This window comes from Pelophylax lessonae, assembly GCF_965119305.1.
Source record: "Pelophylax lessonae genome assembly, chromosome: 3".
Taxonomy (NCBI): domain Eukaryota; kingdom Metazoa; phylum Chordata; class Amphibia; order Anura; family Ranidae; genus Pelophylax; species Pelophylax lessonae.
In genome coordinates this window covers 521,413,573-521,440,670 of record NC_138770.1, presented here as the reverse complement: position 1 = coordinate 521,440,670, position 27,098 = coordinate 521,413,573, and the positions used below count along the sequence as shown (strand labels likewise).

Genomic DNA, 27,098 nt, shown 5'->3' with positions numbered 1-27,098 from the left:
CACTCAGAGTTGCTTTATTGCTCATCACTATGGCTTTTGACCATTGGGATGTGGAATAGGTAGCCCCTAGGTCTTGTTCCCATTTTAACAAGGGGGGAGTTTTAGTAAAAACCCCTTTTTCATCTAGTGCAGAGTATATCAGGGATATGCCTTTAGCAGGTTGTAAAGGTTGGGACAGGTATTGCCATATTCTGGCAGGAACTTTGGACTGTAGTTGTGGGTTATGATGTATGCAAGAGACAATTTGGTTGTATCTGAACCATTTGCCACTACCCAAGTGCCATTTGGCTGCCATCGTCTGAAACGGTTGCACGGTTTCCGCTTGGTATAGGTCTTGTATACGGATAGGGGGAGATTGCCGCCAGGCCGTGAGGTCCATGTCGGGTACTATCTGGGTCAGACCCGACACTGGAAATGGGATCGTTACTACAGGTGTGTTCTTCCATTTGGTGTGTGTAAGGTGCAGCCATGCCGTCACCGACTCTCGGATCGTTGGTGACACACAACGTGGGAGGTGAACCCCTCGTCTCCTACTGCATACCCAGGTGAACAGATCGTGTTCCGGGGTCACTGCCCGTTCCATCATGCCCCAGAGAGTATCTGGGACCCGCTGGAACCATGCTCGCATTTGCGATATAATTGTGGCTATGTAGTAGTCCATCAGGTTCGGCACGGATGCACCCCCCACTGCTTTAGATTTCATAAGGATACTCTTCGCACATCTAGGGCGTTTGCCCTGCCACAGGTAGGTGGATACCATGCCTTGGAGGCATTGTATAAATTATTTGGGAACCGGGATCGGTAGCGATCTAAACACGTATAAGATCTTGGGTAGAGTGCACATTTTGAAGGCTGCTAATCTCCCTGACCATGTAAGTTCAAATTTGGCTAGGGATTGAAGTTCTGTAGCTAGTTGGGATTTTAGAGGGATGTAATTAGCTTGGAATAGGCTGCTGGCGGTGTTAGTAAGTTTAATTCCCAGGTAGGTTATGCCCGAGTCTGACCACTTATATGGAAAGGATCGGGTGAGAAGATTTCTCGTAGTGCCATCGACCCCCAGATCTAGGATGCATGATTTGGCGTCGTTGACTTTATAAAGGGATATAGATCTGAAATCGGTCAAAATTTGTCTGATACGTGGTAGCGACGTTGCGGGATTCGAGACCATGAGAATAACATCGTCCGCGAATAGGCTAATTCGATGCTCCATTGAATTCACGTTGATTCCGGTAATGTTAGGATCAGTCCTAATTTTCTGAGCCAGGGGTTCTATTGCCATATTAAAGACTAGAGGGGACAATGGGCAGCCCTGCCTCGTCCCATTCATAATCACAAACAGAGACGAGAGAGTGCCATCCACTAACACCTGTGCCGAGGGGCCGGCATATAAAGCCATTATTGCAGAATGCATTCTGCCCACAATGCCAGAGCGCCTGAGGACCTCACGCAGATATCCCCAATGCACTCTATCAAACGCCTTCTCTGTGTCCAAAGAGAGGAGCAGAGAAGGCGTTCTGTCAGTGCGAGCCGCATGGATGATATTGATAAGACGTCTGGTTGCGTCCGCTGATTGCCTACCCTTGGTAAAGCCTGCCTGGTCCCTATGAATGAGTAGGGGAAGATATTTCATGAGTCTAGTGGCTACCGTCTTGGCATAGATTTTCACGTCCGTATTCAGTAACGAAATCGGCCGAAAGTTTTGTGGCGTGTTGGGTTCCTTGCCTGGTTTTGGCAGAGTGATTATGGTTGCCTTAAGCATTTCGGAGGGAAACGAGGACGAGGACGCCGCCTCGTTGAACACTGAGCAAAGGTGTGGTGCAATTACGTCTTTCAGATGAAGGTAATATTCATTTATCATGCCATCCGGGCCAGGAGATTTCCCTGATGGCAATGAGGAAATGGCAGACATCACCTCTTCAACTGTAAATGGTTGATTCAGTAATTCTGTCTGTTGTTGGCTCAGTGTGGGAAGCGCGATGGAGTCTAGGAAACCATTAATAAGCTCCGGGGTTGGAGAGGACGTTTGCGTCTCTTGGAGATTGTACAGTGAGTGGTAGTAGCTACTGAAGGCGTCTGCTATTTCTTTGGGGTCATGTACCTTATTACCTGTGGCAGGGTGTTTGATAGAGTGTATTTTATGTTGTATCCTTTGACCTTTCAGCCTGGCGGCGAGCATTCTACCTGCTTTGTTACTCGTGGCGTAAAGCTTAGCTTTTGATTTTTGGAGGTTACGCTCATACGAATCAAGAAGGTGCGATCTAAGTTCCTGCCTGAGTATAGTTAATTTCTGCTTAAAGGCCGTGGAGGGAGTTGATTGGTTTTGGGCATCCACCAACGCAATTTCTCTTGTCAGCTCAGCTATAGCTTTGGAACGCTGCTTGTTCGTTTTATGTTGCAATTGTATCAATACCCCTCTACTAAAAGCCTTGTGGGCATTCCAGAGGACCGCAGACCCCGATACCGACCCCGCATTGTTCTGGAAAAACTCTGTTACTTCTTGTTTGAGGATAGCAGCATTTGCCGGGTGCTTGAGCATTTCTGCTCGCGCTCGCCAGGGTTTATCCGAGCGGGCCTTAGGGGATACCGCAAATGTGACGCTTACAGGGGCATGATCGGACCAGGTTATCGGGGCTATCTCGGAGTCTACGGACCTCTGGAGGATCGCTTTATCAGACAATATAATATCAATACGAGCATATGAATTGTGGACCGCAGAATGATGCGAATACATCCTATCAGTGGGGTGGTGGCACCTCCATATGTCATACAAGTCATTTTTGTTCATAAAGCCCTGTAGCGACGGCTGGAGCCTATTAGAGGTAGTTGAAGAGTCCAAAGTTCTGTCCGGGGGTAAATTGTAGTCTCCACATAGGAGCAGGGGGCCTTTTTGGACTTTCCTGATAGTGCAAAGTGTACGTTTCAGAAATCTCAACTGATGAACGTTAGGGGCATATACTGAGGCTATGGTTATGGGCATGCCATCTATGGTGCAATTCAGTATAAGGTAGCGACCATTGGGATCAGCTGTGGAGGAGCACAGTGTAAAGTCCAGAGTTCTGTGGACGGCTATCATTACTCCTTTCCTTTTCCTGGGACAAGAGGCTGTGTATATCAAGGGGTAGTCCCTGTGAGAGCAAGTGGGAGCGTGGGAGTCCAAAAAATGTGTTTCCTGAACACATACTATTTGCGCATGATGCTTGAGAGCAGTACGCCAAAGTGAGGCTCGCTTGGCCGGGTGATTCAGACCGTTAGCGTTCAGTGACAGGATTTTAACTGTCATTGGAAACTAAAAGGTTGCATGTGGTGTAGCTACTCACTGTTCGGACGTGACTAAGCAAGATTAGATGGCAGCCATGTGCTCCGGATACTGCATGGAGATGACAGCTGTAGTAGAGTTCCTGGAGACGCTGCTTAACGTGAGCAGTCTTGATGAGTTGGTACCCTGCGGTGTATGGTGAAAACCTTTCATCTTGGCAGACGGGTAAGAACCTGCATAGAGGGAGAGGACAAAACAAAAACGAAAACAGCAAAAAAAGAAAAATGCAGAAGAAAAACATGACCAAACTGCTGGAGCAAGTAAAGAGAATGGAGATTCGCGGCAACGTAGCCATCTCCCAAGGAGGGGTAAACAGTTATTAGCCAATCGGGCTAAGGGGCTCCAGGCATTCCGCCTATGAAGCCTGCATCCAAAAAAAAGCATAACGTAACAAGTGATGCGGTTGGCATAATGCTCGTTTAGAACTTCAATTGTTGTGGGCGCTGCCCTGTTGCACTGTGTGCCATTGCTGGGGAATGCGACTTGGGGATTTCTTTGCTCCAGCCGGAGGAGCAGGTTCTGGGATAATGCCCCAAGATTGCAGCAATGAGAGACCTCTCTCCAGAGTTGTGATGCTGAATGAGGAGCCATTTTTCTCTATCACAATTTTTGAGGGATGCTTCCATTTATATGGGAGATTATGGTTCCGAAGAGCCTTTGTAATCGTGGACAGCTGCCGTCTCATATCCAAGGTGTGTTTGGATAGGTCCGCAAAAATTTGTACATTGGCGTACGGTTCAGGGAGGTGGCCCAACACCCTTGATTTCTGTAGGAGAGCTTCTTTGATGTGATAAAAGTGTACACGCAGTAAGGTGTCACGAGGAATATGTTGAGGCAGAAAGGGAGGTTTTGGAACCCTGTGAATGCGATCTATGGTTAGATCCAAAGGGGATGCTTCAGGCAGGAGGGCTGTGAAAACTTCCAGGGCAAATTTGTGTATCTCTGTCGGTGTCACTGATTCAGGGATGCCCCGGATCTTTAAATTGTTCCTTCTGGAGCGATCCTCCAGATCAGCTATTTTAGCTTTAACCCACTGGCGTTCCGACAAGTTTTCCTCATGAGCATCTACAAGTTCATTTACTGTGGCCACCATGTCAGTCATAGATGATTCAACAGTGTGCACTCTTTCTCCTAGGGAGTGGACCTCTGCTGTAAATCTATTTGCCAAAGCCATGATATCAGATTGCAGGGATGTGTGAAAAGTGAACATCATGTCCTTTAAAGCAGTGTCCAGGATCGGCTTTCCCACCGTGGGGAAGTCTGCTATAGGAGATGCCCCTAATTGCATAGAAAGCAGAGAGGGTGCAGTGCGGCCTAGCAGCGAGGCCTGGGCCTGGGAGTCAAGTCTAATCTTGGATTTGGCCGGGCTGGAGCATGTCGGGCTAGAGGGTTCAGGTGTGCAGGGGGACACAGTACCTGGTCGCTGTATGTCACCGGACTACTGTTCGTCCGGCAGATCGGAGTAATGTACCCGCTGCCCCGCCGGAGCGGCAAGGCCCGAGCCGCCGGCGCCATCTTGTCGACCGCTCCGGGATGACAGGGGAAAGAAGGCTGTGAGTTTCTGCGGCCCCTTCACTCCCTTTCGCTTCCCCGTCATGTCGATCGGTGCAGGAGTGTTCCCGGGATGCAGCGGTGTGAAGATTGAGGGTGGATGCCGAGCGTAGCTGGGTAGATGTCGCTGGATTGCGGATGCTGGAGCCGGAGCGAGGGATCAGACGTCCATCACGGTCCCGCGCTGGCCACGCCCCGTCTTTAAAGCCCTCAATTTAAACACATATTTCAGAACTTCTTAAAATCTCAGTCTGCTGACATTTTACATCATTACATTGTCTTGTCCTAAAATATCTTTACTCCTCACTTCACTCATCACTTAGGTGGTAAAGAGCATTAACACAATACAATTTTTAGAAGGCCGGATCTGATGAAAAATTTGAGACGATCACAACATCCTTAAATTAACCAAGTGTCCCTGAGACCCACCTTTTTTCCAATTTGGTCAATGGATACCAGTGGCACCCACACAGTGAAGATTGAAAAGAATGTAATCCGCGCTATGGAAATTAATTATAAAACAGGCTGTGGCCTACCTCAAATATAACCCAAAGGTTAAATACGTGTAATGTAGAGAAGAGAAAGAGAGGGAAATGGCGCTGCCCGAGGAATGGGAAAAAATCACTGGGAGAAAGTATGGGGGGAGAGGTATATGAATGTATGAAAAATGATAAATGAGAAGAAAGTATGGCGGAGCCAATGTAATGTCACAGATAACACACAGGCATCAGAAAAACGGCAGTAGCTCCAATAAAGAACAAACAATAAGAAGTGACTGGTGCAATAAATAAGCAAATAAAAAAAATATATTGAAATATAAAAATAAATCTGTTAATTAGGATGATGAGATATATAAGGCAAAACCAGTTTAATCCATGAACATCAGGTAAATAAGCAGTATATCAAAAATTGCACAAATTAAATAAAGTGGCAAGTGCAACAAATATAGACAAGCAAATATATGAAGTGACTGGTACAGTGAATATACAGTAAACAAATAGGCAAATAGATAAAGTGCCAAGTGCCGCAGAAAATAATAAAACTAATCAATGACGGAAAACGTGAAATATATCAAGTGGATGACATATGGTATGGTGCTCAGGTATTAACCACTTGCCGACCGCCGCAAGTACATATACCGCGGCGGTCAGCCCCAGCCAGGCAAAGTGACGTATATATACGTCACTAGCCTTTGCCGCTCTGGTGCGCGAGCGCACTCCCGTGGTCCCGCCGATGACTCGATTGGGTTCAGAACCGATCAGTCATCAGGTCCAGGCCAATCATTTTTGGCCTGGACCTGTAGATTGGTCCTGCCCAATCAGATACCGTTCTGAGCCTGTGAAATGTAAACACAGGCTCAGAAAAGATGTGCCCTCCCCTCCTATCGTCCTTTTTGAATTCAGCGTGAGAGTAGAGCACATCTAACTGTGAGTACTGCATCAAGCACACCCACACACAGGTAGATAGGCACATTTAACCCCCGATCGCCCCCCCCAATTAACCCCTACAGCCCCTGTCACAACACACACTGTATACAGCATATAGCATTTTCCTATATACCTGTATAAGTGTGATTTGTGGTCAGGTGTATCGCTTGCGACCCCCCCTTTTTCACTAAAAATACCCGCCACCCCCCCAATAAAGATTTAACCCCCTGATCCCCCCCGATCACCTCCAGTTAACCCCTACCACCCTGTCACATTCAACACTAATACAAACGTGATATACAGTGTTTTTGTATTTTTGTATTAGTGTGATTGTGATCAGAATTAGCGCAGGCGACTACGTTTCTGTCCCAAGAAGGTTTAGGGTCCCCGCCACCCCCCCAATAAAGATTAAACCCCCTGATCCCCCCCTGATCACCCCTAGACCCCCTGTCACAACACACACCGTATAGAGTATATAGCATTTTCCTATATACCCGTATAAGTGTGATTTGTGAACAGGTGTAGCGCTTGCGGCCCCCCTTTTCCACTTAAATTACCCGCCACCCCCCACAATAAAGATTTAACCTGATCCCCTCCTGATCACCCCCCAGTTAACCCCTACCCCCGTCACATTCAACACTAATACAAACCTAATATACTGTGTTTTTGTATTTTTGTATTAGTGTGATTGTGATCTGAATTAGCGCTAGTGACATAAGTTTCTGTCCCAAGGAGGTTTAGGGTCCCCGCCACCCCCCCAATAAAGATTTAACCCCCTGATCCCCCCCTGATCACCCAGAGTTAACCGCTTCCGTGCCCTGTCACAGTGTCACTTTTATAGTGTACAGTTTTTTTTCTGATCACTATTATAAGTGACACAGGTGACATTAGCTAGTGTTAGTGGCATTCTAAAAAAGCGCAGATCCCCGGCGCATAGTTAGAAATAACCCCTTGATTACCACACACACACAAACACACACACATACGCACACATACACTTCCATTACAAGTATAGTGTTTGAACAGATCAATATCTGATCTTATCAGAACTATACTAGCGCCCCCATAGTTTAGGGTTCCCAAAACGCGGTGTTTGCACGGTCAGCACTGATTCCTGCCAGCGCCTGCGTTTAACCCTTTCACCCAGGCAAGTGTAGTAATCAATAGATTACTGTCACTTACAAAAAATCACAACACACAAAACCGCTGTGTTAGCAGAGTCAGGCCTGATCCCTGCTAGCATTAGCAGTTTTTTTGGTAGCGCTTGAAATAGTCCTTGACAACCAGGTGCTTTTATTACCTGTGAGTCAACACCACTGTACAGGTAAATTTAGTTACCAAAATGTCCAAACGTTTGTACAGTGGTGAAGAGGCTTATAGTATACTGGCCGTGTCAGATGATAGCGATGGGGAAGTTACACTGGCCGAATTACTGTTAGTATACGAACCAGATGACAGCAGCGGCTCCCTGACAGATAGCTCCGACGACAGATGGGTCCCTGTTCGACCCAGGCGTACCCGACCCCATTCTGGAGTTGTTGAGATGCAGTAATCGCAGGGTGCTCATATGGAGCAGAGTGTGGGTACTAGTGCCGCTCATCCTTCTAGCGACCTGGCAAGCGCCAGCGGCCTCGTACACCCTGGACCTAGTACAACCAGCACTGCAGTATCACCTGGTGACGTGGCGAGTCCCCTAAGTGCAGTTGAAGCTGGTGCGGTGGCTAGCACAAGTAGTGGCCCGCAGCCACCGCGTATTCGTAGACAGGCCCGTAGAGCCCATAGTTCCCTCCCTGATGCGCTGGCATATCCCAATTGGCAACCCACTGATTCTACAGCGCCAGTACTTCCCCCATTCACTGCCCAACCTGGAATCCACGTGGAGACAGCTGGTTTTACGCCCCTGAACTTTTTTGAGCTGTTCTTCACGGAAGATCTTTACAGATCTATTGTGGATCAATCAAATTTATACGCACGACAATTCATCACCGCCAACCCAAATTCGCCCCTTGCCAGACCATTCGGCTGGAAACCTATAACGGTTTCCGATTTTAAAATCTTTCTGGGCCTTTCCCTCCACATGGGCATAACTAAACAGAGTGAATTGCGGCTATATTGGTCCACTAGCCCAGTTCTCCATATGCGCATGTACTCTGCCTCCATGTCCAGGGGGAGATACGAGCAAATTCTGCGATTTATGCATTTCAGCGACAATGAAATCTGTCGTCCTCGGGGAGACCCTGAATATGATTGGCTCTACAAAATTCGGCCCCTCATAGACCACTTCAATCAGCGGTTTGCAGCCTTGTTTACCCCTGAACAAGTTGTCTGTGTTGACGAGTCCCTGATTACATTTACTGGCCGCCTTGCTATGAAACAGTACCTCCCCAGCAAGCGTGCCAAGTACGGGGTCAAGCTGTATAAATTGTGTGACAGGGCCACAGGTTATACAGTTAGTTTCCGGGTCTATTGGGAAAAGAGCCCCCGAACTGCCCAGACTACATAGGGACCAGCGGTAAGATTTTTTGGGACTTGGTGTCACCCTTATCCGGAAAGGGGTACCATTTGTACGTGGACAACTTTTACACAAGCGTGCCACTATTTAGTCACCTTCTCGATTTATAAATTGGCGCATGTGCATTGTGCGACCTAATCGCCGGGGCTTCCCCCAACGGCTTGTAAATTCCCATCTTAGTCGGGGGGAGAGAGCCTGCTTGAAAACGGACAAATTGCTTGCGGTGAAGTGGAAGGATACACGGGATGTTTATGTTCTGTCCTCCCTTCACGCAGACACGACGATCCAAATCTCTACGGCAACTGGCGTTATGGAGAAACCCCTCTGTGTCCATGAATATAACATTAATATGGGAGGGGTGGACCTCAACGACCAGCTTTTGGCACCGTATTTAGTTGCCCGTAAAGCCAGACGCTGGTACAAAAAAGTGTCTGTTTACCTTTACCAATTGGCTATGCTGAACGCCTTTGTCCTATACAGGGCGTCAGGACGAACTGGATCCTTCCGGGAATTCCAGGAAGTGATCATCCTTGCCTATCTGTACCCAGGAGGCATGCCTGCCCAACTTCCCCTTCCAGATGCAGTGAGCCGGCTGCATGAGAGACATTTTCTTTATGTCCTCCCGAGTACCCCTAACCAAAGACAACCCCAAAGACGATGTCGTGTCTGTAGCAGGCGCGGATGTAGGCGTGACACCCATTATTATTGTCCCAAATGTCCTGACCAACCTGGTCTCTGCATCGGGGAATGTTTTGAGCGCTACCATACACTAGTGGAGTTTTAGTATAGGGTACAGCACGACACGGTGTAGGGCACACAAACACAGGGTCTCGAAAGATGTTGGATGTCCATCGACATTTTGAGAGACCCAAGCTGGAAGATCGCAGTCCCAAATCAAGGAACAACAGTTAGAAAGAAAAATAAAAGGATCCAAAAACTGTTGTTGTGTCAGTCATTTTATATGTTCTTCTACTCTTCCTACTGTACTTTTAATGTACTTTGTTTTTTCATTCTTTTGTGACCTGTTTCTCTTGCAGGTACACGTCGGCTGCCGCGACATTGATTTTATATATTCTGACACAAACAGCGTTTGCGCTCAGCATATATGGATACCTTTGCTGGCAGCAGCTGTGGGGATTTTCTGATTTCAGCACTGCAGTTAAAATCCTATTTTGGTATATGTGGATAGTGTCGTGTATACCCATCATTAAATTCAGTGGGTGGTTGTGTGGGTGGTTAATGATGAGTAATACTACGCATTATTCCTGTGCTGATTTCTGATAGGTTCTCTTTTTTTTCGTTCAGCCCACAGGCTGCGTGAAAAAAAAAAAAAAAACTGTATGCCAAACAAGGACCAGCAATGTACTGGAACGTTGCTGGACTTTGAGTGGTTATACCAGGATGATGCCTGCAGATTTAGGCATCATCTTGGTATTGTTTTTTACAGCCAGCGGTCGGCTTACATGTAAAAGCAATCCTAGCAGGTAATGTGCTGCTAGACTGCTTTTACATGCAGTGGGAGGGGACTCCCCCCCCCCCCACCGCCCCCTTCCGCAGCCTTCCGTGGTTTTTCTCGGGCTCTCCTGTCCCACCGGTTAACTCGAGAGTGCAGCCGGTGGTTCAATTATCTAACCATAGAGCTAATTGTAGATGAGAATGGCTCCAATCATCTCTATGGCCTAAGATACCGGAAGCTACGAGCATTTCATGACTTCTGTTTCGCCAAAAATAAACAGGGCCATTGGGAAATTGGGAAAGTATTTTATCACACCAATTTTGGTGTGGTCAGATGTGTTAAGGTCAGAGGAGAGATCTAGAGTCTAAAAGACCCCAATTTCTTTTAAAAAGAGTACCTGTCACTACAGATTGCTATCATAGGGGATATTTAAATTCACTGTGATAACAATAAAAATGATTTAAAAAAAAAAATGAAAGGAAAGGTGTCAAAATAACATAACAAAGCAAAAAAAATAAAAAATCAAGCCCCCCCGTGCTTGTGCGCAATGGCGCACGCAAGCGTTGGTCTAGTGACATATGTAAACCGCAATTGCAGCATGCATGTGAGGTATCGCCGCGAAAGCCAGGTCGAGTGCAGTAATTATTGCAGTAGACCTCCTCTGTAAGTCTAAAGTGGTAACCTGTAAAGACTTTTAAAGGTTTTTAAAGATGTACGTACTTTGTTGCCGCTGCAGAGGCGTGCGCAATTTTTAAAGCATGTCATGTTTGGTATCTATGTAGTCACAGAAAAGGCTTGGTTTTCAAGTGTTTAGAAGAGTGGGTGATGTGTGGATAAGATTGAGCATAAAATGCCGGGACAGTTCAAAAACCCCCCAAATGACCCCTTTTTGAAAAGTAGACACCCAAAGCTATTTGCTGAGAGGCATGGTGAGTCCATGGATTATTTTATATTTTGCCACAAGTGTCGGGAAAATTATTATTTCTTTTTTGTTGTTGTTTTTTTACAGATAGTTGTCACTAAATGATATATTGCTCGCGCATGCCATGGGAATATGTAAAATGACACCCCAAAATACATTCTGTTGCTTCTCCTGAGTACAGGGATACCACATGTGTGAGACTTTTTGACAGCCTAGCTGTGTACGCGACCCCGAAAACCAATCCACATCTTCAGGGCATCACGATAGTCTGATCCCTTTTCATCATGCGTGGCATTCATTCCTTTTAGCAACTTTGGGACTCCCACAACATTCCTGACTAAATTATTTCATTACCTTCAACGTCACATGTAGTGGAATCCTTATCTAAGAGCCTTGACTGGTCCACAACCACAATAGCTTTTCAGTCTGGATATTGTTCATGCCTCACAACCCAGGACCTCATCTCCCTGCTATATTCCTCCATTCATGCCAACCCCTTAAGTCCCATCATTTTGCTCAAAATGGGAACAAGACTTCGATACTGCCTTAATCCCAGAGGATTGGAGAAATGTGTGGATAGCTATGTTTAAATCGTTGCATTATGTAATAGCTCTAGAAAATTCACTTAAAGCTATGTGTCTATTCGTTTACCAATATGCTTTTTTCTGGGGCTCCCAAGACCTGGGAGATATGCTATATATCTGTTGGACATATCCCAGGGTCAGGAAAATGAAACAAATATACCTTATGGTCAATACGGTCCTCCATATCAACTTACACAAAAATCCCTGGGAAGTATTTCTACAAACAAATAGAAAACATCACCTGATGGGAGCACACGTTTATCACTGACATTTTTATGGCAAAGAAGCAGACAATAGCAAGGGTGTGGAAGTTTCCGACACTTAGCTTCGAAGAGGTAAAGAGTTGTGTACATGGCATGCTTATTATGAGGAAATAATGGCAGTCCTCAAACAGGATGAGGCACTGATTATAATTGTGGTGTCCACATCTGAGTCTTTGGTGACATTCTTTGATATGTGGATGGACATTTCACATAGACATGTCACTTCCAAAGCTTGTTGGCTAAACAGGTCTTCAAAGGTCGAGATAGCAATCTTAACAGCTGGAACTGTAAATGGCTTTTGAATACAACAGCTGTTATACAATGTGACTTCTCACAACATATACATCTAATATATCTGCTTAATCATAAATCCATGTTTGATAATCTTAAATAAATGTTTGATAAATAAATTGGCTGCTTCCCTTTTCCTCATCAGCAGTATTAAACCCAAAATCAAACATTTATTATATTGCAGCTTACCAATTATGAGATGTAATGACTGTATTCGTTTTCTTTTTTTTAGGGTTTTTTTTCTATTTTCACCTGGTGAACCAGGCAGCAAGTCAATTGCATTTCACAAGCTCAAGCTCTCCAGTAAAATGTATCAGTTTACAGGTATGAGACAAACCACATAGCACTGGCAGGGGTGATTTAAATTATCAGCTTTTATTTATTCATGCAAACCCTTCATCCCAAATGGAAAAAAAAAGGTTTGCTGTAACCTATAATAAAGTGTGAGCTGGAGCTTGGCTTCCATTTGTTAGTGTACTTAAATCTGCTAATACATTTAACAATCCCCTCCACCAGACACATTCCTCCAGAGTTGTTTCTCACTAATAAAGGTGGTGTGTAAAGCAGCCTATAGATTATGCAATCTTCTTTCTCTCCACTACGCGTGGTGATTTTCCGCATCAACACAGTCAGCGTTGATGGGGAAATCCCTCCTGGTGCACGGAGCCTTCCCTGCCGGCAGAAGACAATAATCCCTGCTAGCGGCTATAGCCACTGGCAGTAATCGCATATAAATCTGAAGGCTGGTTGTATCCAAGTTGATTGATAGATAGACTTGGGGACAACTAGCCTGCCCATAGGTGGTTTGAATCTTGGCCAGTCCTTGCTGAAACGGCTGAGATTTGATCCATCAATGGCCGGTTTTACTGGCCAGAATAACAGGTGAAAACAGAGGGAAAAAAGGCAAAGAAAAGAAAACTGATGGAGGCGCCACATCTAATGACTAGTAACCTGCAATATAATTCATTTTTGTTTTTGGGTTTAATACAGCTTTAAAATTGCATAAACTAGGAGTTAATGTGGCCACAGACGGGTAGACATCAATAGGTGAGTAGATACCTTTTCATCCTTGGCTGATTCGTAAAAGCACAAAGATATGTTGGATTGAAGTTTCCAAAGAAAAATAAAGGATCAGACTAAATCAAGGAGGATTCCCCAAAAATGTGAAATGCTTCCTGTTATGATAACTGCCACCAGCTGTTGGAAGTGCTGCTTAGTAACAAATGATGATCAAAATCAGGAGCATTTCTCTGACCCCTAACAGAGCCAAACGTTTAGGTTGGAGGTAGATTGCTATTATTTCATTATATCAACTATTTTTTTTTCTCCTGTAATTCACCAGATACACAAATGCTTTATTGCATATAGATTTGGCTTATTCGATTCATGTTTTGTGAAGTGTATAGAGCTGAGTAGCCACAAAGACCTGTGGTCATGGGAACGTCTACCATGCTGGCCATACAAGTCTCAAATAAATTGTGTTAGGAATGAAAATTATCATCATTTTAATTCTAACTAACCCAAAAGAGCTATCATAACCAGCCGGTGTATGGGCACTTCTACAAATCCTTAACAAATGTAAATAAGATATAATTAAGTATGTAATTACCTGGCACTCTTTTTGCCCAGTTAATCATATGCACCAGTTCTTTATCTGCAAGGTTTGTTAGCAGGGTCATCATGGAAGCCTCGCTGAGTGGTTTAGTTGAGTCATGCTCAGAATATACAATAGGAGGCTCTGCTTCCATTAAGGCACTGATAAGCTGTTCTGCTGTTAAAGACAATACAGGGCTCAACTTCATGCTTTTCACAGAGGGATTCACCCAGATGGAGGCTGCCCTTATCTCTGTTGCATCGGCTTCAGTCTTTTGCTCCTGCTCTTCTTTTTGTCGTTTGTGTTTCATCATACGTCCTCCCCTGCGATCCTTTCTGATACCTTTAAATAGATTATATTTTATAAAATATTTCAAAAAATGATTGTCACAGTAAAGAACATACTTCACCTTTGGTAATCTGTTCATTCTATGATCATAATCTAAAATGCATCCATTCTCTGTCAAAAAACCACATTTCTTTTATATAAGATGCAAATGGATTAATTTGCTAAAGGGGTGGAAAGTCTACTTAATCTAGTGAACATGTGTTCATATCAAATAAAAGTTAAAAAGATAGGAATTTCACTTGCAGTCTTCATTAAGTGCACATTCTTCGCTTTTAGTAAATCAATGGTACTGTGTTTTGGTAAGCAATATTAATATTATCTGTTTTAGGTTTATAGGGAAATAAGTCTATCCATGTAAGGCACTAGAAAAAAAAAAAGTGAAAATTTCAAAATCATTTTCAGTTACTTGTTAAAATGGATCCTGATAGATTCATATAATAAATATTTGTGGTTTAGCAGCTACCGAAAAATAAGTGAACATAGATTATTTTTTTCTTGGCTTCTCCTTCAAATCCTCCTAGTGTGATTGATTAGGTTTTCAAAACTGAACGGTTTTCAGATATGATATCTAATTTTATCAAAAAACTCATTTGCAGGAACATACCTAAATTCCTTCCACCCATGTTATCTTCTCTACCCACTCAGTTCCAACCCCATTCAGAAGCTTAAAATGTACAGCTGTTTACGTTATATAATGATGTATAATGATCTACACATAACGGATTTGAACATGTTACTTGGATAAAATTATTCAATTGGCATGAGACTTTAATATCAGGCTCCTAAAGGTATCTGAAGAGTGCTTGTTTTAGCTTTTTAAAAAAAATCACAGGAGTCCTCAAGCTTTAGCTCACTAGGTAAATAGTGATTTTCTAGCTGGAAAGATGGACCTGCAATATGTGCCTTTCTGTTGATCGAAGCGCCAAACCTCCAAGGTAAAGTTTGCCATGAACTGCAGAGTGCTGCAGGCTTGGGGGCTCTTAGGGTGCTCTGGACACTAAAACAAAGCATATGAAAGTATCTCTAGGTAGCTCCACAACGTTTTTGTAAATGTGCATATTAGACGAAACCATAGGAAAGATTTAAGGTGGGGACAGACAGACTGAAATATGTCCGGTTCAGCAAGGATATGATGAATCTCAATCTGTGTGTGGCCCTCCCTTTTCAACAGAGTCAATCATTGGATCGACTTCTGTTGAACGGCCATGCTAGAAAACTTTCTTCATTTAGCGGCTGCTGATAATAAACTAAACGTGTATACCCAGCCTCAGAAGGATGAATCAGTCCAAGGCCTGGTTCACATTGATGCAATTTCAGTTGTGAGTTGGGTCGCACTGAATTGCATGATAATGGAACCAATATTACTTTCAATAGTGCCTATTCATTAATGCATCGCAGCTGTAATGAGACATTGAGGAAGGGTCTTGTGCTACTTTGGTGTGTTGCAGTTCAATTTTGTGGTCCATAGACTACAATGGAAACACTTCAAAATTGCATCTACTTCCATTGTTTATGCATTTTTGTGTGTGATCTGTGCTGGATGTTAGGAGCAGGCACCCACCTTTGTCCTAACAATTAGTGACTCATCCCTGCAGTCAGCAGCATGGATAAGTCATCCGTTAAGGATAAGGCACCCACCGGCATCCTAACAACCAATGACTTATCCCTGCGGATCCCTAGGCTCTGGGGAATAGAGATCACAGCTCAAGCTGGCAAGAGTGTACAGAAACACACAGATATTGAGAAGGGGCAGAAGTGCATGGAGAGTGGAGACACACAGGATATTTAGGCTTGAGTAGCTATGCAAGGAGATAAACAGGAACTATTAGGAGCAGGTAGAAATGCATGGGACATTGAGCATGACCCAAACTAGGAATACACAGGGAGACACTGAAGTCGACTGCAGGCACAGTAGATGCTAATAAATGGTAGACTGGAACTCACAGGGGATCAACAGAGATGCAAGAAGGCTAAACGCTTGCAAAAGGGGGCACTGGAATGCACTGGAATACACTTGAGTCACTCAGGACACACTGGAAGGTATTCGAATTACTGTCGGTATGGAGATCACACTAGGAGGCACTGGGAGACACTTGCAAACAGTCACAAGGAACAGGAGGGGTCCAGTACAGGAAAACTAGGAATCTTGGAGTCACTGGAAATTAAACATTAACTGTTGCTCTGGCAATGCCTGAGGGAAAGAGACAAGCTTAAATTGGTTCTAAAGATTAGACGTTTTTTACCTAAATTCATTCCCTCCATTACAGTAAGAACAAATGTCCCACTAGTTGTTTTGCCCCCTGACCACCCTTTTTTAGGACCTATCTCGATCCAACGCTGTGACTGTTGAGAAGGGAAATGGTCTGGCTGTCCTGGGTGTGTAGCTAATTGAATCAACAGCAAGTACATAATCACTCTTGAACACAAGTCTTGTGGCATAAGAAGTAACAGCAGTACTTTACACATTAAAGCCATAGTAAATGCACCAACATGCCTGCTGATCTTTGGGAATAAAGCAGGTAAAAGCTGCAGATCAGGGTCTTGGATGGTCAGTTAGTGACAACTTAAGCAGCCTAATTATTGAACAGAGTTAATTTAGGGATAAGGTGACAAAATCCTATGTGGACAAAATGTATAGCATTTGTATTGCTGATAATGATTTTTAAAACAAAGCTGCTGTTAAAACACAGTGCAAATTGATAAATGCTTTAAACAGTGAATTTCATCTGTGCAAGTTAGATGTAAATTTGTCTAAACATTATGGACATGTTTTAGCCTAAAGCTGGTCATAGATGAATACAAATTTGGCAGAATCAGCAGGGACAGAAGTCCATCGTCCTGTTCAAAAGAGGTTTATCATCCGAGAATGTTGCAAAACTTGTCAATTAGCAGCTGCAGGGGCTAATCAGAGTATTCTGACAGTGGAGAGTCCCGCTGTCAGAGTACAGTTTGCCAGAGGGCAGGATTGCTCCATCCACCTTCTATGTGTGTATGGAAACTGATCATCTTCAGTTAGCTTAGCAACTAAAGTAATTAAATAAGCAATGTGTTGCTGATTCTACATTAAATGCATACAAAATATACATTGTTTTTTTTCGTAGTTTGAGTCTTAGCCTGTACTGTATATATACTGTATATATTATTTTGCTTTATTATCAAACTTCAATATAGCTAAAGGCATTTTAACTCATTTGGGAGGCATTCCAACAATTTTATTTATTTTAGTATTTTATAATATAATTTTTATCATTATTGTGCATCATTCTTGTAATTGAAAAAAGTTAAAGTGGGAGTTCACTCTTGTTTGCCTGCCCCCCAACCACACTTGGCACTTCGTTTTTTGCCCATTTACCCCCACCACCATGCTTTTTTTCCAGCCACCTGGGACACACAAAGGTGTTCTTATATTAAAAGTAAGCACTTATAGTATTTGTCATTTTTTTGGGGGGGAGGGGCTGGGGGGGGGGAGTGAAGCGCCTCTTTAAAGTGATTGTAAAGTTTTTCTTTTCTTTAAAAATAGCAAACATGTTTTACTTACCTGCTCTGTGCAGTGGTTTTGCACAGAGCAACCCCTATCCTCCTCTTCTTGGGTTCTTCTTTGGTGCTCCTGGCCCCTTCCTCCTGTTGAGTGCTTCCATAGCAAGCAGCTTGATAGGGGGGTACCCAAGCTGAGCCACAACTCCCTGTGTCCATTCAGACACTCAGCAATGGCCCAGTCCCACCCCATTTCTTTCCTCATTGGCTGACTGACTGATTGACAGCAGCAGGAGCCAATGGTGCTGCACTGCTGTCTTAGCCAATGAGGAGGGGAGTCAGCCGAGACTCACATGCAACATCTCTGGATCTAGATAGACCTCAGGTAAGTATTAGGGGGGCTGGAGGGAGCTGCTGTACAACAGAAGGCTTTTTTATCTTAATGCTTTGAATGCATTAGGTAAAAAACCTTCTGCCTTTAAAACCACTTTAACAACAAAATGTCAATAAGGCTACATTCACACCTGAGCGTAGCGTTTTCACGCGGTTTTTACCGCAATTTTTACCGCGATTTTACCGCGATTTTTGTGCAGGCGTTTTTAGATTGAATAGAAACCAATGGAAAACGCCTGTAATCTGCCCAAAAAGAAGCTCATGTACTTTTTTGAGCATTGGGCGTTTTGCTCACAGCGTCAAAACGCTCAGATGTGAACAGGGGCCATTGAAATGAATAGGATTTGTCTTGTTGGGCGTTTTGAGAACTGATCCTAGAGCAGAAAAACTCCCCAAAAACGCCCCAAAACGCCTACATGTGAACGGAGCCTTAGAAAAAAAAAAACAAAAAAAAACAATAAGTAGACTCTTTTATTATCTTAATAATAATCATTACCCATTTTGCCAATGTTATCATTGAGGAGACTTTAGATCTTATGTAATAAACCAAAATGCTAAATGCAAGGAAGGATGGACTTTACTGGCACAACAACAGGACGCTATATCGTAAAAATGTTTTATAAATTTTATTTCAAAACAGTTAAAAGATTTTTTGTTTTCTCTTTTTCACAAAATACAGAGTACAAATGAACATATTTTTTTGTAAAAATGTTTGTAAACATCAGACTATTAATTCAACTGATCCTAGGTGAACCCCACCAAACCACATAATACCAATATACCAAACCCACTATAGGCCCCTGAACCTGGGCTCGGGTAATGCGATGGTAAGAGCTTTGATGGTGTAGTATTAGTGCTGTTGGTGTGTTCACTGGAAAAAGACAAATATTCTCTAAATGTTTCGCACTATGGTGCTTCTTCTTCAATTTGATTAAATTGATTTACCCCACTCGTGGATATGAGTGACTAATCTATATACAAAGCTACATTCCATGTATACAGGTATGAAGAGTTGACGTACTTTAGGTCACCTCCATTTGTCTTTGGGTGCTCACGCTAATTCATCCACCACTGCTAGCTACTACTTTTTGATGTGGTTCCTTTTGGACTATTTTTACATACTTTGTAACACACCGTCTATTGGTAAGAAGTCCAACTAATTTCTATATATATGTATATGCATAAGGTCATATGGTTATTGTGCATAGTGTGCATAATTATAGAGCATTGTTTTTTTGGCTGTATAATGTATGAATTTTCATGCATATATCCCCCTTGTCTTTTCCTTAGATCTTATGTTAAAGCACTGTATTTATCGACACTCTCCAGAAGAAGCGCCATGGCGCGAAACATGTAGAGAATATTTGTCGTTTTCCAGTGAACACACCGCCGGCACTAAAACTACACCATCAAAGCTCTTACCATCGCATTACCCTAGCCCAGGTTCAGGGGCCTATAGCGGTTTGGCATATTGGTATTATGTGGTTTTGGATCCTATTTCACATAGGATCAGTTGAATGAATAGTCTGATGTTTACAAACTTTTTTTTAAAAAAAACAATGTTCATTTGTACTCTGTATTTTGTGAAAAAGAGAAAACAAAAAATCTTTTAACTTTTTTGAAATAAAATGTATAAAATATTTTTACCACATAGCGTCCTGTTGTTGTGCCAGTAAAGTCCATCCTTCTTTGCATTTAGCATTTTGGTTTATTTCATATGATTAGGACGTGGCACGGTCACACATTGGTGTCCACAATGCCATCTTGTGGTGACACTGGATATATACACTTAGATCTTATGTTATTATTATTTCAGGTACTTATATAGCGCTGTCAATTGACGCAGCGCTTTACATATACATTGTACATTCACATCAGTCCCTGCCCTCAAGGAGCTTACAATCTAAGGTCCCTAACTCACAAACATACACAGTAGGGCCAATTTTTTTATACAGGATCCAATTAACCTACCATGTTGTTTTAGGGTGTCTATTTGGGCTCATGTTTGCAACGTACCTTAATATAAAATTTCGTTCTTGTCAAGCAGTGGACATTTTTTGGATTATTATAAAACAGCATAAAATACACAATTAAACTACTTTATAGCATCATTATATATTTGACCTTCTTAAACTTTAATAGGAACTTTAATCATATAAGAAAAACACTCAAATGTGAATTGTAATGGCCATGGCCTTTTGAATGCTAATTTTGAAAAGACAATATAATCATTTTAGCAGTAAAATTGATAACATTTGTTTTATGGTAAGAGATGGCAATAGGAAATATAAATTGGTTAAAGATTTTTGCATCATTCAAGACAATCTGGTAGTATAACATCTGTGCAGTATTTTCATGTTCCCTAATGACACATTTAATGTAACATGTTTTTCAACATGGCTGCACCCATGGTTTTTATATTATACTTTATAAACAATTCAGACATGGACAGAGTAGATGAAAACATATAGGGCAAATACCCTTTAGGAATAGCTATGTAAGATTTCAGTGTATCATATGCTGATGTTTAAAGAGACACCATCTTCTAAACCATATAGGGAAAAGTGGCAGTGGTTTCTAATAGGTTACCTTTCACCCCCAGCAAGTTTCCCTTACTGATCCACACCAGATAGTGTTGGCTTGTACCTGAGTGGATTATTTTAGAAGGCACTGTGCCTTTTCCCTAAATGGGCAGGTGTCAACGTCTCTTCAAATGGAGTTTTAAACCTCAAGAAAACTACTACACCACATAATTAAGACAGGCATAAAGCTACAGTTCAGTATAATGGTGCATCACTGTTATACAAGATTTTTAAATCTTTTTCTAAACATTTCCCTGCAACTGGGAGGCTTAGAGAATCAAAAGACTGCTTGATTATACTGAGCACTAGGCCCAATGTAAACTGCATGAAGATTTTCCAGGGATTCACTAGTGTGATCCCTTGTTTACAGGGGCCAGTTTAAATGGTGAATTTAGCCAATAGCTCCCCCTGCTATCAGCCAAGCTTTTGAGAGCAGGAGAGAGCAGCAAAGACCAGCACACAGGCACAGTGCTGGATCGATACAAGGATACAGGACTCAAGTAAGTAAATAAGTACTTGGGGGGGACAAAGCAAGTGGAAAGATGTTTTTTACCTTTAGAACCAATTTAATTTTATGGCTGACTGACTAAGGATAAAATAGACATTTTTTGTAACAAGGATGTACTATATATTGTGGAGATTAAAGACTTACAAAGTCCAAATTTAAGGACATACATTAGTAGCAATGTTAGGTGCCTATAACAATCCGACCTACAGAGCGCTCCTGGATTACTGTAAAATCACAGCTCTTATTTCAATCTATTTGACAACGTTAAGCTCATATTCTAAGCATAAATTAGCTTCTGCTATAATCAACCCATATGCTATGAGAAAACATAAACTCAAATATAAAACAAAATAAGCAGCGCTCTAACATATGCATATCATAAAAATAAAAGAGAACCTCAAGGTAAGTAAACCCTTTTTGCATGCATATACAGTGAATGGTTGGCAAATAAATTGCGTTAACACATAAATTGTTCTTTAAATAAACAATTAGTGAAAGTCCACAACATGTGAGAAGTCCCATAAATCAGTGAGAGTGATATCCGTGGAGCCAGGCTCAACCATGATCAGCATTTGAAGAACAAAAATCACTACAAGTGAGTCCCGCTCCCTCCAAATTCAACACTCACCACTGTTTGTTATGAGAAAAGCATCAATCTATGATGTCGCTCCACAATCTCCCCACAGACTGGTCTTCAGTTTTAGGGATGTAACAACTCATGAAGTACTCCAACCTCCACAAAAGTCAATTTTTATGATGTGTTTTCTGTTAAAAGCCGTGTGCATCTAATCCCATATACCAAATCACATGCATACACTAACAGCGCTACACCATGTATATACCAATTTTCAACATGTATGATATAAATGATTATATTATAGTGAGTAAAGAGTCCAAGTGAATAGCATCACTCAAAGCAGTCCACCGGGTCCTTGACATGGCATGCACCACCACCTCACCGGCATGCCGCCCTAGAAATGCCCACGTACCTCCAGGTGGGAAACTATGCGCCAAAGTAATGGAAAAAAGCCTCCGAACATAGGACTCCTCTGGACTGCCGAATAACCTGGTGCCTGGATCAATCCTCATGTACACCGCATATCATGCAAATGAATGATAGAGGCCCATAGTGTAAATCCGTATACACAAGTGTTACAAGTCCAAATAATATGCACTCACAAAATAAAAGTTAAACAAAACCCATAAAAAAAACGTATCACTGTCCGTCGTACCGTCCTGCACTTGCAGTCCACGTCCGTGGCTCGGACACGGACAGCAAGTGCAGGTCAGGTAGCCTGGACAGTGATACGTTTTTTATGGGTTTTATTAGTTTAGGCAGACTTGAATGAAGATACATCTTTCATGTCAAGAGGCAGTAAAAGTGCCTCTTAATTTATAATGATTGTAGAGATTTTCAACTTAGAGACTAGTACTGAAAATTGTAATCATTAAAACAAAATTAAATAAAAATAATTGGTGTGGTGCTTTTTATAAGCCATAAGCCAATGCATATGTGCTAGCCTTTTGCTTTCAGTTAAAAAAAGCTCTGCGCCAATTATTTTTATTTGGTATTTTTGAATTAGTGATTAAACAGGGGTATTTAGTGACTTTTTATTGGTGTTGGAGGTTATGTTGAGGTAGTGCTGGGATATATAGGTTTTAAATTAAACAAGATTGAGTACAGATATCCTACCTAAAAAAAGCTCTTAGTTACACATGACAAAATAAAAAAAAAACTGTTTTATCATGCTTTTGATAATCAATCAATATATATGAGGGTTGGGCCCTAAACTCTTTATTTTAGCTTGCAGGTTAGAAAAGCAGCAATTTGGATTCCCTTGTCTGCCCCCCAGTTATATTCACCACTGCCGAACCCTCCTGCCACCCTACTCTAAGCCATGTGAACGTTTTGTGGTGGTTAGTCAGAGCACATGCAAGGTTATTTATCTTTTTTCCACCTCTCTTGACAGTGTTTGAGCCTGACCAGAACATAATTCTTATTTCTCCATATATAACTGAGTATTTATAATGAAAAAGTTGAAAAGTGATAATTTGGAGAACAGTAAAAGTGTTTATATAAACTGTAAGTGCTAATTTTATTCAGTGGTTTATTTGTCCTGTTTGTCATGACACCAAAATGTTGTTACTGATAAAAAATTTATGAAAACACAAAAACATTTAGCTATTAATGGTAAATTAAAATATGTAAAAAGTGACAAGCCAAAATGCTCTGGCACAGCAGAGTGGTTCATATATTTCAAGCACCATGGGGAAAATTGGATGTGTGATTTCCCCCCCACAAAGACTCCGAACAGGCTCAACCCTCTATTCTGCAATATTCAGCATCTGCCTAATGTCTGTAGTACATACTTGTTGACTGTCTTAGTCTAGTGAGTGAAAAGGCAAATAGTATTGTGGACTTCCAAGTGTTGAATCTGATGCATGCATATTCAGGGTACTTCTCAGAGTAAGAGGCCAGACCACTACCTTCATGCTATATGCATTGAAGCATTATCCGTGGTGTTACCTAATGCTAAATATATTTGGATGCAGGCAGTATTATCCATGTCCTGATTCCTTATCAAGCCTTACCATGTGCCCCCTTCCTCATTTTTTGTTCTTCTGTCTTTATTGCTCATGCTCACATCTTGGGCGTCCTCAGGAGACAATGTCAAGAGAACAATATATTCTGTTTGGCATTTCATTTATCATACAGCCGTTAATCTTTCTTTGTACTCATACTTTCTCAGATGCGTTAACACTCACTGTTATGGTCCTACAATGTACTGATGTATGGTCTTCAAAAACACAAAATCGTTAATAAACAAAATCTAAGGTGCTCCCTCAGAATAGGTAAATATATGCAATGCATCTTCATGGGGAACTTAGAATAGGCTTAGAATGAGGGTGGGAGCAGGTTTGAGTATAGTTAGTATTTGATTGGAATTCTACTTTAAGTTGACCCTGTGTTAAAATATAGATGAATTGCAATTAGCTTCTCTTGACAGATGCTGCTAGCTACATTTTTCTTTTTTTTTATTTATATACAGTTTAGCAAGCACAAAAACACCTAGTTTTGCATATCAGTGCTGAAATTGCTGCTTAAAGGCTCGTACATACTATAAGAAAATTGAGAATTTTCATACAAAGAACTGTTGTATGATTTTCGTATACTGTGTACACAACTTTTGACAGTCAATTTAGACTTTTCGTACGAAAATTCCCAAAGGGACAAACTCCAAAAATTTTTTGTATGGGAACAGAACTAACGATTTTCGTCTAATGTGTACTGTTTTTGTACGATTTTTGTACATGGAAAATCAGAAAAGAAAGACTGCACATGATCAGAAACAATAAACAACAAAAAAACCTTTGTCGTAGAAGAATTTTAATGCGAGTTTTCGCTGATCGGTTTAGATTTTCTGTGAATCAACGAAGAAAATCAGTTGATCGCTTGTCCATTTTTCTTAGAGCCAGTTCACACTACTCCGACTTGGGACACGACTTGTGTGCCCTCAAGTCGGCCCAAGTCTCTTGTCATCACAAATTCAATGTAAATGAATGAGAGCCGTCTTAATATGCACTACTGAAGTCGCTTCGACTTCAGAAAAGGTTCCTGTACTACTTCAAGGCGACCTCTATCCGACTTGTGCACATAGACTTCAATGGGAGTCGCCTCTAAGTCGGATCCTTATCTATTTTCAAGCGACTTGTTATCAGACTTTCCAGGAAGAAGAAAAAGATTAGCCAGGTATTCCCCGCAGACAAAGTCGCCTATCATTTAAGTCTCTTCAAAGTAGTGCACAAGTCTCTTCCAAGTCTCTTCCAAGTCTCTAAACAAGTCTCTTCAAAGTCATGCTAAAAAGTCGCTCCTTCATGGGGCGACTTTCTGGTCGCAGTAGTGTGAACCGGCTCTTATAGTTTGTACCTCCCTTTAAAGTAGCTCTTCTAGACAGAGCAGGACTTCATTTGTCAGACTGGCAGCATGCACTGGTAACTACAACACATTCAGCAAACTGAGGGGGAGAGAAGAGAACGGGGCCTGGTTGTGTTTTTCGGGTGGGGGGGTGTCCGGGAGTCATCGGAACAAAAAGACAGGAAAAAGCTCCTCACCAAGGGGTCAGATCCCATTGAAAACCTGACAGGGGTCCTAACTCCCCCCCCCCCCTCTAAATTACAATAGAAAAGGCTTTACTTTTAGGGTATTTTGCAAGGTTTTACTGCTGCTTGTGTTCGGTTTGGGAAGATTGGAAAGGTTTTCACTGAAAAAAGGAAAAGGGAACAGGCCACAACTAAAACTTGAGAGAGGTCCTAACCCTTTCCCTACTCTATTTAAAAGAACAAGAAAAAGTTCAAACTTTAATGTTTAAGAGTGTCTCTGTGACCTCAGGCACACTGGACACTTGACCAACTCTCATAGATGCCTTTCCTTCTGACAGCAGCGTTTTGGCAGAAAAAACACTTGCCGCTTGTAAATGCATGTAATCCATTTAGGCACATTTAGGCATGTAAAGTGCCTGGGCATTAATTCATTTAATTGCCCAGAATAATATTTTTTTTATGGCCATTGAAATTATTTAACACTCAAGTGCTAAAGCCGCCTAAATGTGTTACACGCTTGTAAAAGCGGCAAACATTTTTTTTTCTGCAAAAACATTGCAGCTCCTGGACATGCTGGCAGTAGTGGGGGGGGGGGGGGGGGTTCTGCCTCCAAACTGGACACATAGGTTAACATGCAGGGCATTTAGGGGCTGTAAAAAAAAAAAAAAAAAAAAAAAAGACGCTCCTAAGAGCATTGTCAAAGACGTGAATTGTGCATGAGGACTGAATGTTCAATACCAGTTTGCCTAAGGTAAAGCCTGCATTGGAGTATAGCAGAAAGGTGGAGTCTTGTCTAGTAAGACTTCTGTAGCCTGGCTGAAAAAGGGTGGTCAGGTTCCCTGGCCACCAGTTAATGCCAGGTTTGCATCCAACTAGGAAGGCAGGTGCTGCAAAAAAGGTAGGGGCTTTTTACAGTGTGAGGAGAAGAGGGAGAGTGTTACTGTAGGCTACGCAATTGTTTTTTTGTTTGCTGAACATAGGTTAAGCAGACCTTGTTTTCTGTTTGTGTACCCCCAAAAGGGAATTTCATTTTTTTTTTTTTACTGTTTGGAAAATGGAAAAAAAAATGGGCAATAGCACCTTAAAACTAACACTTTTTTGTGGCCGTAACATGGTGTTTAAGCCTGTTCTCATGCTTTACTTTTTTAAGGCTGGTTTCTCATGATACATACAGTATACCTCCATCACTCTCAAAATTGTCAGGAAAATAAGAAGCCTTACAAAAATGTAAGAGATAAAAATAAAAGGAAGATTGCTCAATTTCTTAAAATGACTTGATCATCAAAAATCACAAATTGAATCATTTTGAAAGAAGACATATTCTCCTCCTCCAATTCCAGGCACTAGTTAGAACATCTGGACAGCACAAAACGATTCCTTAATCTAGATCTCAATCACATAATACGGTGAATATCATACATAAAACTGTTCACTGTCAGAAGCACTTGTCATGTGAAATAACAGTAACAAAGGGTTATATAAAAATTGTGGCAGGTCATTAGGAGCGTGATCCTGACCTGTGATTAGTTTACTTAGCTGTCTGCTTTAATAATTCCGCATCTTATTTGCTGGGGGAAAATTACATGACAACTTCCATAGTAAAAGCTTTTTACAGAAGCACAATAATGCTACATTTACTACAGCAGCAATAACTATTTTAAGCTAACTTTGCATAATTATTTTGCATCGCTTTCTAATAGGCTGCAATCAGTTGTATTCATGGCTTGCTAAATTCAAATTAAAAAATAATGTTTCTGTAAATTTGTTTTGTACAAA

At 42.0% G+C, this 27,098-nt stretch overlaps 1 protein-coding gene across 1 annotated transcript in view; it reads right to left on the bottom strand.

Moving 5' to 3' along the window:
* Positions 1-27,098, bottom strand: part of ESR1 (estrogen receptor 1) — a 273,637-nt gene that overhangs the window by 62,594 nt on the left and 183,945 nt on the right. The window contains exon 4 of the mRNA XM_082250152.1: positions 13,932-14,258. Within this exon, the coding sequence (XP_082106278.1) occupies positions 13,932-14,258 (327 nt within the window). The remainder of the gene's footprint in view (positions 1-13,931; positions 14,259-27,098) is intronic.